Source organism: Heptranchias perlo, chromosome 10, assembly GCF_035084215.1.
Source record: "Heptranchias perlo isolate sHepPer1 chromosome 10, sHepPer1.hap1, whole genome shotgun sequence".
NCBI classification, from domain to species: Eukaryota; Metazoa; Chordata; class Chondrichthyes; order Hexanchiformes; family Hexanchidae; genus Heptranchias; species Heptranchias perlo.
This window is the reverse complement of record NC_090334.1, coordinates 83,914,196-83,927,230: the sequence shown is the minus strand read 5'-3', so window position 1 is coordinate 83,927,230 and position 13,035 is coordinate 83,914,196. Positions and strand designations below refer to the sequence as shown.

At 50.8% G+C, this 13,035-nt stretch overlaps 1 protein-coding gene across 1 annotated transcript in view; it reads left to right on the top strand.

Moving 5' to 3' along the window:
• Positions 1-13,035, top strand: part of LOC137326740 (nesprin-2-like) — a 246,195-nt gene that overhangs the window by 223,286 nt on the left and 9,874 nt on the right. Inside the window, exons 47-50 of the mRNA XM_067992112.1 lie at positions 3,128-3,306; positions 5,477-5,627; positions 7,122-7,304; positions 12,674-12,811. Coding sequence (XP_067848213.1) covers positions 3,128-3,306; positions 5,477-5,627; positions 7,122-7,304; positions 12,674-12,811 — 651 coding nt within the window. The remainder of the gene's footprint in view (positions 1-3,127; positions 3,307-5,476; positions 5,628-7,121; positions 7,305-12,673; positions 12,812-13,035) is intronic.

The window sequence follows — 13,035 nt, the reverse complement described above, 5'->3', positions numbered from 1 at the left end:
AGATTCAGACTCTGGCTGGGTCGGGGTTCCCCAGGTTCTGGTTACACTCCGATCACTCTCCCAAGTAACTGTTCCTCAGGTGTGTGAGGAACTGAGTGTCGGGAGGATACTGACCCACAGTGAGGACATCATAACGGAGTCTGTGTGTACTCAGCCCGTGGTCCCTAGGCCTGTGTACCCTGATATGTGTACACACTGGTGTCTGTGTGCACACAGCCTGTGGTTGCTGAAATGACTGAGCAAGTTATTTAGAAGGAATGGTTAGTAAGTTTGCAGATGACACCAAGATTGGTGGCATTGTGGACAGTGAAGAAGGTTATCTTGGATTGCAACGGGATCTTGATAAATTGGGCCAGTGGGCCGATGAATGGCAGATGGAGTTTAATTCAGATAAATGTGAGGTGATGCATTTTGGTAGATCGAATCGGGCCAGGACCTACTCCGTTAATGGTAGGGCGTTGGGGAGAGTTATAGAACAAAGAGATCTAGGAGTACAGGTTCATAGCTCCTTGAAAGTGGAGTCACAGGTGGATAGGGTGGTGAAGAAGGCATTCGGCTTGCTTGGTTTCATTGGTCAGAACATTGAATACAGGAGTTGGGATGTCTTGTTGAAGTTGTACAAGACATTAGTAAGGCCACACTTGGAATACTGTGTACAGTTCTGGTCACCCTATTATAGAAAGGATATTATTAAACTAGAAAGAGTGAAGAAAAGATTTACTAGGATGCTACCGGGACTTGATGGTTTGACTTATAGACTGGGACTTTTTTCCTGGAGAGTAGGAGGTTAAGGGGTGATCTTATAGAAGTCTGTAAAATAATGAGGGGCATAGATAAGGTAGATAGTCAAAATCTTTTCCCAAAGGTAGGGGAGTCTATAACGAGGGGGCATAGATTTCAGGTGAGAGGGGAGAGATACAAAAGGGTCCAGAGGGGCAATTTTTTCACTCAAAGGGTGGTGAGTGTCTGGAACGAGCTGCCAGAGGCAGTAGTAGAGGCGGGTACAATTTTGTCTTTTAAAAAGCATTTGGACAGTTACATGAGTAAGATGGGTATAGAGGGATATGGGCCAAGTGCAGGCAATTGGGACTAGCTTAGTGGTCTAAACTGGGCGACATGGACATGTTGGGCCGAAGGGCCTGTTTCCATGTTGTGAACTTCTATGATTCTATTCTAAGTTCCAGGAAAAAAGTCCCAGTCTATAAGTCAAACCATCAAGTCCCGGTAGCATCCTAGTAAATCTTTTCTTCACTCTTTCTAGTTTAATAATATCCTTTCTATAATAGGGTGACCAGAACTGTACACAGTATTCCAAGTGTGGCCTTACTAATGTCTTGTACAACTTCAACAAGACATCCCAACTCCTGTATTCAATGTTCTGACCAATCTTGAAACATTTGCCTGAGGAAGGAGAAAATCTCCGAAAGCTTGTGAATTTAAAATAAAATTGCTGGACTATAACTTGGTGTTGTAAAATTGTTTACTATTCTAAGTTGGAAGGATTTGATGTTCTGTCTGGTTTGGGACTGAGTTGTGTAGATCAGCAAGTCCCAGGTTCAGCCCCTTTTAGTTGAACCCGGCCGAGGCAAGAGTGAGGGCCACACTTCACCCAGCTCAGTGAATGGAGACTCGGATTGCACTAGTACATAGTCCATAGTGTGTGTGTGTGTGTGTGTGTATTTGTGTATATGGGTGTGTGTTTGGGTGCATGGGTGTGTATATTTGTGTTAGTGTGGATGTGTATACGTCAGTATCTGTGTGTGTATTTGCATATGTTTGTAACAATGTCTCTGTATGTTGGCGTGTGTGTGTGTGTGTGTGTGTGTGTGTGTGTGTATGAGCTTGGGTTTGTATATATACGTTAGTATGTGTTTGTATCTCTGTAACCTCCTCCAGCCCTACAACCCTCTGAGATCTCTGCGCTCCTCCATTTCTGGCCTCTTGTGCATCCCCGATTTCCATCACTCCACCATTGGCGGCCGTGCCTTCAGCTGCCTGGGCCCTAAGCTCTGGAATTCCCTCCCTGAACCTCTCCGCCTCTCTCTCCTCCTTTAAGACGCTCCTTAAAACCTACCTCTTTGACCAAGCTTTTGGTCATCTGTCCTAATATCTCCTTAAGTGGCTCCATGTGAAATTTGTCTGATCGCTCCTGTAAAGCCTTGGGATGTTTTACTACGTTAAAAATGCTATATAAATGCAAGTTGTTGTTGGGTGTGTGTATGGGTGGGTGTGTGCGATTGTGTGTATGGATGGGTGTGTGTGTGTTTGTGCGATTGTGTGCACTAAGCTTTCCCCCAGAATTCCTGATATGTGCTCCCAAGCCTGGATTGTAATTAGTGAAATCTCCCCCAGTATCTCCCTGGTTTACATTCCAGTCTCTTGTGTTGGGCTCATTGAGCTTCAAGTGCGTCTGAGAGATTTTCCTTCCCCCCCCCCCCCCCCCCGACCACCCCCAACCTTCTCCCCCCGCCCCCGCCCCCCCGATATTGAACGATGAAAGTGCCTGAACCCTCTTTTCTCTGGACTGCAGAATTTCACTTTGTCTGCCCTTTCCTCACCCCTCCCCGGTGGTGAGCCGTGCTTTGGGTCGAGCGGTGACCTTTGCCCTCCCCGGTGGTGAGCCGTGCTTTGGGTCGAGCGGTGACCTTCGCCCTCCCCGGTAGTGAGCTGTGCTTTGGGTCAAATGGTGACCTTTGCCCTCCCCGGTAGTGAGCTGTGCTTTGGGTCGAGCGGTGACCTTCGCCCTCCCTGGTGGTGGGCTGTGCTTTGGGCCGAGCGGTGACCTTCGCCCTCCCCGGTGGTGAGCTGTGCTTTGGGCCGAGCGGTGACCTTCGCCCTCCCCGGTGGTGAGCTGTGCTTTGGGCCGAGCGGTGACCTTCGCCCTCCCCGGTGGTGAGCTGTGCTTTGGGCCGAGCGGTGACCTTCGCCCTCCCCGGTGGTGGGCTGTGCTTTGGGCCGAGCGGTGACCTTCGCCCTCCCCGGTGGTGAGCTGTGCTTTGGGCCGAGCGGTGACCTTCGCCCTCCCCGGTGGTGAGCTGTGCTTTGGGCCGAGCGGTGACCTTCGCCCTCCCTGGTGGTGGGCTGTGCTTTGGACCGTGTGCTGACCCTGCCCCCCATCTTGTTTCAGGAGCTGCAGCGCGACATCGAGCAGCACAGTGTGGGCGTGTCGTCAGTGCTGAACCTTTGCGACAGCCTCCTGAGCGACACAGACACGGAGACGGAATGCAACTCCATCCAACAGACCACGCGGAGCCTGGACAGCAGGTGGCGCAACATCTGCGCCATGTCTGTGGAGCGCCGGATGAGGTACGCGGGGACTGGGCATCGACACGCGGGGACTGGGCATCGACACGCGGGGACTGGGCATCGACACGCGGGGACTGGGCATCGACACGCGGGGACTGGGCATCGACACGCGGGGACTGGGCATCGACACGCGGGGACTGGGCATCGACACGCGGGGACTGGGCATCGACACGTGGTCGACACGCGGGGACTGGGCATCGACACGTGGTCGACACGCGGGGACTGGGCATCGACACGTGGTCGACACGCGGGGACTGGGCATCGACACGTGGTCGACACGCGGGGACTGGGCATCGACACGTGGTCGACACGCGGGGACTGGGCATCGACACGCGGGGACTGGGCATCGACACGCGGGGACTGGGCATCGACACGCGGGGACTGGGCATCGACACGCGGGGACTGGGCATCGACACGTGGTCGACACGCGGGGACTGGGCATCGACACGCGGGGACTGGGCATCGACACGTGGTCGACACGCGGGGACTGGGCATCGACACGCGGGGACTGGGCATCGACACGCGGGGACCGTGGTGAGGGGGACATTGTCGTTAATATTACAATGGCACCCAACCTCCTCACCTCGCCCCCCCCCAACCCTCCCGAGGTCACTGACCGAGTGCGGCAGACGCCCTGGCTGATTTGTCGTTCCCCTCTCCCACTAGCCCAGCACCAATTACTGGACTAATAATCCCGGAAAAGTGAGTTCAAATCCCACCGTGGGCAGTTTGAGAATTTGAATTCAGTTTATGAACAATCTGTAAATAAAAATCTGGTCTCAGTAAAAGTGACCATGAAGCTGTCGGATTGTTGTAAAAACCCAACTGGTTCACTAATGTCCTTTGGGGAAGGGAACCTGCCGTCCTTACCCGGTCTGGGCCTATATGTGACTCCAGGCCCCCCACCAACGGGGTTGACTCTTAACTGCCCTCTGAAGTGGCCGAGCGAGTCACTCTGTCGTATCGTAGGAACAGGAGGAGGTCGTTCTGCCCCTCGAGCCTGTTCCGCCGTTCTATTAAATCACGGCTGACCTGTACCTCAACCACATTTACCCGCCTTTGTTCCCTTAATATCCTGAGCCAAGAAAAATCTATCGGTCTCAATTTTGAAAGCTCCAATTGACCCCCAGCATCCACAGCCTTTGAGGGGAGAGAGTTCCAGATTCCCACTCCCCTTTGTGTGAAGAAGTGCTTCCTGACATCACCCCTGAACCACCTGGCTGTAGTTTTAAGGTTATGCCCCCCTTGTTCTGGACTCCCCCCACCAGAGGAAATAGTTTCTCTCTATCGACCCTATCGAATCCTTTAATCATCTTAAACTCCTCAATTAGATCCCCCCCTTAATCATCTCAGACTCGGCTTGTATTCCCTCGAGTTATCATTCTGGTGAACCTGTGCTGCACCCCCTCCAAGGCCAATATATCCTCCCCGAGGGGCGTTGCCCAGAACTGAATGTTTGCACGATGTTTGAGTGACTGTGGATTCCTGCTGCTCATTGAAGTAGCAGCTTTTTGAGCTTGGCCATTGTTTACACTTTTGATGTATTTGTATGTTTGTTATATTTAATGTAAGGGGTTTGACCTGCCAACAGGGCTCCAGATGGGGTATCACCACGGCTGCAATCGAAATTCCACCCCTTTGTATTCCAGCCCCCTCGAGATCAAGTCCACATTCCATTAGTATCTCTCATTAGAATGTGGGTGAACTCGGGGTGAGGACCCGGTGGGTTAGCGGTGCTGACGATGGCCGGGACGGGTGAGGGGGGCCAGGCGGGTGAGGGGGGCTGGGAGGAAGAGGGGGGGGGGGGCCGGGGGGCTGGGAGGATGAGGGGGGGGGGCCGGCGGGCTGGGAGGATGAGGGGGGGGGGGGGCCGGGGGGCTGGGAGGATGAGGGGGGGGGGGGCCGGGGGGCTGGGAGGATGAGGGGGGGGGGGGCCGGGGGGCTGGGAGGATGAGGGGGGGTGCGGGGGCTGGGAGGATGAAGTGGAGGGGGGCTGGGAGGATGAGGGGGGGCCGGCGGGTGAGGGGGGCTAGGAGGAAGAGGGGGGGATGAGGGGGCCTGGGGGTCGGGTTGATGAGGGGGCCTGGGGGTAGGGTTGGTGAGGGGGCCGGGGATGAGAGGAATGAGGGGGCCTTGAGGTAACAGCCACGTGCTTTCTTTGCCTTCGCAGGATCGAGGAGACGTGGCGGCTTTGGCAGAAGTTTCTGGATGACTATTCTCGATTCGAGGACTGGCTGAAGGGGGCCGAGCGGACAGCGGCTCAGCCCAACTCCTCACAGGTTTTATACACAGTCGCCAAAGAGGAGCTGAAAAAGTTCGAGGTAAGTCATGGCTGACCTCAACAGATGGGACCGAGTGAGTCTGAGGAACAACTGGTCAGGGCATCGAAGGTCTTTTACATCAACCCGAGAGGGCAGACGGGGCCTCGGTTTAACGTCTCATCCGAAAGACGGCACCTCTGACAGTGCAGCACCCCCTCAGTACTGCATTTGAGTGACAGCCTAGATTTTGTGCTCAAATCTCTGGAGTGGGGCAGGAACCTATGTAAACAGGTCACGCTGTAATTACACCCTCCAGCCAGTGATCATGCTGCAGTGACTCAACTGGGGGAATTGTGTAATTATTTTCATTCATGTGGGCGTCACTGGCAAGGCCGGCATTTATTGCCCATCCCTAGTTGCCCTGGGAAGGTGGTGGTGAGCCTTCTTGAACTGCTGGTAATGGGTTTTGATACAAACTAAGTGTCTCACTGGGCCACTTCAGAGGGCAGTTAGTGTGGGACTGGAGTCACATATAGGCCGGGTAAGGACGGCAGGTTTCCTTCCCTGGGATTTGTACTCGCGTGCTCTGGATAATTAGCCCAGTAACAGAACCAATACACCACCGTACCCATAGTCAGCCTGACAAGTTTACATAGGCGGTTTCTGTTAAAAATGTGGACATAGGAATTTATAATGAGGAAAAGTTAAATGGGAGTGTAGGGCAGATGTAAGATTTTTAATATGTTATACGCAAAGATAGAATGATTTGATTGTGCAGCTGGCTGGTCTCAAGTTGGGCACTGGTGCGGAGATTCTGGGGAATGGGGAGAGAAAGGCAGGGGGGTTGGGGGTTGGGCTATCGGATTCATGCTTTGTCTGCGACGGATTAACCTGTTCACGGATGTTCTTCGTGGGACAGCCGATCCCCTAGCACCTGTCTTGTGCCCTCCCCTCCCACGGATGTTCCCGCCCTATATGTTTGCTGGTTCTGCATCTGTGTTGATGAGAGAGGGTCAGTGACAGACTCCTCCTGAGGGGGCTAATGTGCTTTCGTCATTGGAGAGGGGGCAGAAGAGATTTACCAGTGATGAGGGACTTCAGTTATGTGGAGAGACTGGAGAAGCTGGGATTGTTCTCCTTAGAGCAGAGAGGGTTAAGGGGAGATTTGATCGAGGTGTTCAAAATTATGAAGGGTTTTGATAGAGTAAATAAGGAGAAACTGTTTGCACTGGCAGGAGGGTCGGTAACCAGAGGACACAGATTTAAGGTAACTGGCAAAAAAAAAGAGGGAAGAGGAGGATACATTTTTTTTACGCAGCGAGTTGTGATGATCTGGAATGCGCTGCCTGAAAGGGCAGTGGAAGCAGATTCAATAATAACTTTCAAAAGGGAATTGGATAAATACTTGAAAAGGAAAAATTTGCGGGGCTACGGGGGAAGAGCAGGGGGAGTGGGACTAATTGGATAGCTCTTTCAAAGAGCCGGCACAGGCACGATGGGCTGAACGGCCTCCTTCTGAGCTGTGTGATTTTACGATTCATTCTTGTGCTGCAGACCTTTCAGAGACAGATTCACGAGAGTCTGACCCAGCTGGAGCTGATCAACAAGCAGTACCGGAGACTGGCCAGAGAGAATCGCACTGACTCCTCCAGCCGCCTCAAGCAGATGGTGCACGAGGGGAACCAGCGGTGGGACAGTCTCCAGAAGCGAATCACCGCCATTCTACGCCGGCTCAAGGTAACCGTGGCGCCAGCGATCAACGGCAAGAAACCGCTTCGTCGGGGAAGGGGGGAATTTACCTTGTTTACATAGGAATATTGGAACGGGAGGAGGCCATTCAGCCCCTCGAGCCTGTTACGTAGGAACAGGAGGAGGCCATTCAGCCCCTCGAGCCTGTTACGTAGGAACAGGAGGAGGCCATTCAGCCCCTCGAGCCTGTTACATGGGAACAGGAGGAGGCCATTCAGCCCCTCAAGCCTGTTACATGGGAACAGGAGGAGGCCATTCAGCCCCTCGAGCCTGTTACATGGGAACAGGAGGAGGCCATTCAGCCCCTCGAGCCTGTTACATGGGAACAGGAGGAGGCCATTCAGCCCCTCCAGTCTGTTACATGGGAACAGGAGGAGGCCATTCAGCCCCTCCAGTCTGTTACATAGGAACAGGAGGAGGCCATTCGAGCCTGTTCCGCCATTCAATTAGATCATGGCGGATCTGTATCTTAACTCCATTTACCCGCCTTGGTTCCATGACCTTTAATCCCCTTACCCAACAAAAATCGATCAATCTCAGTGTTGAAATTTTCAATTGACCCCCAGCCTCAACAGCTTTTTGGGGGAGAGACTTCCAGATTTCCACTCCCCTTTGTGTGAAGAAGTGTTTCCTGACATCACCCCTGAACGGCCTGGCTCTAATTTTAAGGTTCTGCCCCCTTGTCCTGGACTCCCCCCACCAGAGGAGATAGTTTGGTGACTGTTTTGTCACACGCAAAGGTCGAGGCCCGTGAACCTCCGGTGTCGGATATGTTCGAATCCCTCCTGGACCAGAGAAAGCAGATCATCTGATAGAGGAAACAGGAGGAGGCCATTCAGCTCCTCAAACCTATCCCGCCATTCTCTTTGCACACCATGGGGGTGGATTTTCCTGTGTATTTGCAGCCAGAGACAGGTGTAATCGGGGCGTGAAACAAATATCCAGCGTAAAAGATCGAGGAAACTCTGATGCCTGTTACGCCCGTGATTATGCTACACCCCAATTGTTTTGCTGTTTCATCTTCTACCCGCCCCCCACAATCGACCCCTGCACCCAAACACTCATTGTAATCACTCCACGCCCAGGCTAAAGACCATACACGGGAATTTTTTTTTATTCGTTATGGGATGTGGGCGTCGCTGGCGAGGCCGGCATTTATTGCCTATCCCTAATTGCCCCTTGAGAAGGTGGTGGTGAGCCGCCGCCTTGAACCGCTGCAGTCCGTGTGGTGAAGGTTCTCCCACAGTGCTGTTAGGTAGGGAGTTCCAGGATTTTGACCCAGCGACAATGAAGGAACGGCGATATATTTCCAAGTCGGGATGGTGTGTGACTTGGAGGGGAACGTGCAGGTGGTGTTGTTCCCATGTGCCGGCTGCTCTTGTCCTTCTAGGTGGTAGAGGTCGTGGGTTTGGGAGGTGCTGTCGAAGAAGCCTTGGCGAGTTGCTGCAGTGCATCCTGTGGATGGTACACACTGCAGCCACAGTACGCCGGTGGTGAAGGGAGTGAATGTTTAGGGTGGTGGATGGGGTGCCAATCAAGCGGGCTGCTTTGTCCTGGATGGTGTCGAGCTTCTTGAATGTTATTGGAGCTTCACTCATCCAAGCAAGTGGAGAGTATTCCATCACACTCCTGACTTGTGCCTTGTTGATGGTGGAAAGGCTTTGGGGAGTCAGGAGGTGAGTCACTCGCCGCAGAAAACCCAGCCTCTGACCTGTTCTTGTAGCCACAGTATTTATATGGCTGGTCCAGTTAAGTTTCTGGTCAATGGTGACCCCCAGGATGTTGATGGTGGGGGATTCGGCGATGGTAATGCCGTTGAACGTCAAGGGGAGGTGGTTAGACACTCTCTTGTTGGAGATAGTCATTGCCTGGCACTTGTCTGGTGCGAATGTTACTTGGCACTTATCAGCTCAAGCCTGCATGTTGTCCAGGTCTTGCTGCATGTGGGCACGGACTGCTTCATTATCTGAGGGGTTGCGAATGGAACTGAACACTGTGCAATTGTAAGCGAACATTCCCATTTCTGACCTTATGACGGAGGGAAGGTCATTGATGAAGCAGCTGAAGATGGTTGGGCCGAGGACACTGCCCTGAGGAACTCCTGCAGCAATGTCCTGGGGCTGAGATGATTGGCCTCCAACAACCACTACCATCTTCCTTTGTGCTAGGTATGACTCCAGCCACTGGAGAGTTTTTCCCCTGATTCCCATTGACTTCAATTTTACTAGAACTCCTTGGTGCCACACTCGGTCAAATGCTGCCTTGATGTCAAGGGCAGTCACTCTCACCTCACCTCTGGAATTCAGCTCTTTTGTCCATGTTTGGACCAAGACTGTAATGAGGTCTGGAGCCGAGTGGTCCTGGCGGAACCCAAACTGAGCATCGGTGAGCAGGTTATTGGTGAGTAAGTGCCGCTTGATAGCACTGTCGATGACACCTTCCATCACTTTGCTGATGATTGAGAGTAGACTGATGGGGCGGTAATTGGTCGGATTAGATTTGTCCTGCTTTTTGTGGACATATCCGCCGGTGGTGAAGGGAGTGAATGTTTAAGGTGGTGGATGGGGTCCCAATCAAGTGGGCTGCGTTGTCCTGGTTGGTGTAAAGTAAAGCCCAGGATCTCAGGTGCAGCCGGAAACAAGGTCATTTTTCAGGTGTTTTGATGCGATTTTTGTTGAGTTTTTTCTTAAAATGATGCTGACAGAGACCTGCTCTGTGTTTTCTGTTTCTTTGAATGGGATTTTAATGGTATAAGTCACATCAAAAAGTGACAAACTTCCCTGATTGCAGGTTCTTAAACATGCTGTGCATAAAAGATGGTTCGAGGGCTTGAAACTTTAATTTTCATACTTAAGGAATATACGGTGTGAGTTCCAGACTTGGGCAAGGCTGACTTCAATGGGATGAGACAGAGACTGTCCACAGTAAACTGGGCAAATCTGTTAATGGGTAAAACGACTGATGATCATTGGGAAATGTTTAAAGAAACATTTAACGAGGTACAGAATCGGTTTATACCCCTGAGGGGCAAGAACTCTACTTGCCTAAAAAAACAGCTATGGACAAGTAAAGAGGTAAGGGACAGTATAAGATGTAAGGAAAGGGCATACAAAAAGGCAAAAAATGGCACAGATCCTGGCGAATGGGAAAGATACAAAGATCAACAAAGGGTCACAAAACAGATAGTAAGAGCTACAAAAAGAGAGTATGAAAAGAAACTCACAAGGGATATCAAAACCAATACGAAGAACTTTTATAGTTATATTAGGAAAAAGAGGGTGGTCAGGAGCAGTGTTGGCCCCTTAAAAACTGAAAGTGGGGATATTGTCATTGACAATGGGGAAATGGCGGACATGTTGAATAATTACTTTGCGTCAGTATTTACAGCAGAAAAAGAGGATAGCATGCCGGAAATCCCAAGAAAACTAATATTGAATCGGGGACAGGGACTCGATAAAATTAATATAAGTAAAGCAACAGTAATGAAGAAAATAATAGCACTAAAGAGTGACAAATCCCCAGGACCAGATGGTTTCCATCCCAGGGTTTTAAAGGAAGTAGGTGAGCACATTGCAGATGCCCTAACTATAATCTTTCAAAGTTCTCCAGATTCAGGAACTGTCCCTCTGGATTGGAAAATTGCACAAATCACTCCGCTTTTTAACAAAGGAGAGAGAGGGAGACCGGGGAATTATAGACCAGTTAGCCTAACATCTGTTGTGGGGAAAATGCTGGAGTCTATAGTTAAGGATAGGGTGACTGAACACCTCGAGAATTTTCAGTTAATCAGGGAGAGCCAGCATGGATATGTGAAAGATAGGTCGTGCCTGACAAACCTGATTGAATTTTTTGAAGAAGTGACTAAAGTAGTGGACAGGGGAATGTCAATGGATGTTATTTATATGGACTTCCAGAAGGCATTTGTTAAGGTCCCACATAAGAGACTGTTAGCTAAGATAGAAGCCCATGGAATCAAGGGAAAAGTACAGACTTGGTTCGGAAGTTGGCTGAGCGAAAGGCGACAGAGAGTAGGGATAATGGGAAGGTACTCACATTGGCAGGATGTGACTAGTGGAGTCCCACAGGGATCTGTCTTGGGGCCTCAATTATTCACAATATTTATTAACGACTTAGATGAAGGCATCGAAAGTCTCATATCTAAGTTTGCCGATGACACAAAGATTGGTGGCATTGTAAGCAGTGTGGATGAAAACATAAAATTACAAAGTGATATTGATAGATTAGGTGAATGGGCCAAACTGTGGCAAATGGAATTCAATGTAGGCAAATGTGAGGTCATCCACTTTGGATCAAAAAAGGATAGAACAGGGTACTTTCTAAATGGTAAAAAGTTAAAAACAGTGGATGTCCAAAGGGACTTAGGAGTTCAGGTACATAGATCATTGAAGTGTCATGAACAGGTGCAGAAAATAATCAATAAGACTAATGGAATGCTGGCCTTTATATCTAGAGGACTGGAGTACAAGGGGGCAGAAGTTATGCTGCAGCTATACAAAACCCTGGTTAGACCGCACCTGGAGTACTGTGAGCAGTTCTGGGCACCGCATCTTCGGAAGGACATATTGGCCTTGGAGGGAGTGCAGCGTAGGTTTACTAGAATGATACCCGGACTTCAAGGGTTAAGTTACGAGGAGAGATTACACAAATTGGGGTTGTATTCTCTGGAGTTTCGAAGGTTAAGGGGTGATCTGATCGAAGTTTATAAGATATTAAGGGGAACGGATAGGGTGGATAGAGAGAAACTATTTCCGCTGGTTGGGGATTCTAGGAGTAGGGGGCCTAGTCTAAAAATTAGAGCCAGACCTTTCAGGAGCGAGATTAGAAAACATTTCTACACACAAAGGGTTGTAGAAGTTTGGAACTCTCTTCCGCAAACGGCAATTGATACTAGCTCAATTGCTAAATTTAAATCTGAGATAGATAGCTTTTTGGCAACCAAAGGTATTAAGGGATATGGGCCAAAGGCAGGTATATGGAGTTAGATCACAGATCAGCCATGATCTTATCAAATAGCGGAGCAGGCACGAGGGTCTGAATGGCCTCCTCCTGTTCCTATGTTCCTATGTGAGTTTGGCCCTTTCTTCGGGCCCCGATGTTTTTACTCCCATTTTAAAATTCCAGCCTTTGCTGATGTGATTGACAGGAAATTTGGGTGTAAATGTAAATCGGCAAAACGGGCACACACGTGGGTGTAACTTCCCGATGACCCCCCCCACCCCCCCACAGGAGTGTAGAGTAACACCGTACACATTGGGAGACTCTCCACCAGGACGGGATGTCACACTGACTGGGGGTCCTAACACGATACCCCTCCTACCCTGTTTATATTTCCACAGCACTTCACCAACCAGAGGGAAGAGTTTGAAAGTTCTAGGGACGGGATTCTGGTCTGGCTCACAGAGATGGACCTGCAACTGACCAATGTGGAGCATTTCTCGGAGAGTGACATCAATGATAAAGTGAGACAGCTGAATGTAAGTGAAGCTCGATTCAGGGGCAGCGTTACTTCCCCGCACGGGACGGGACAGGAATGGGACAGGAACGGGACGGGACAGGGACAGGGACAGGACGGGACAGGACGGAACGGGACAGGACAGGACGGCACGGCACGACGTGGTTACCCATTCCAGGGCCCGTACACATTCCCTGGTTTATTTCCTTCAATACAGTTGTATACCTCGAGTGTCAGACGGTCGTG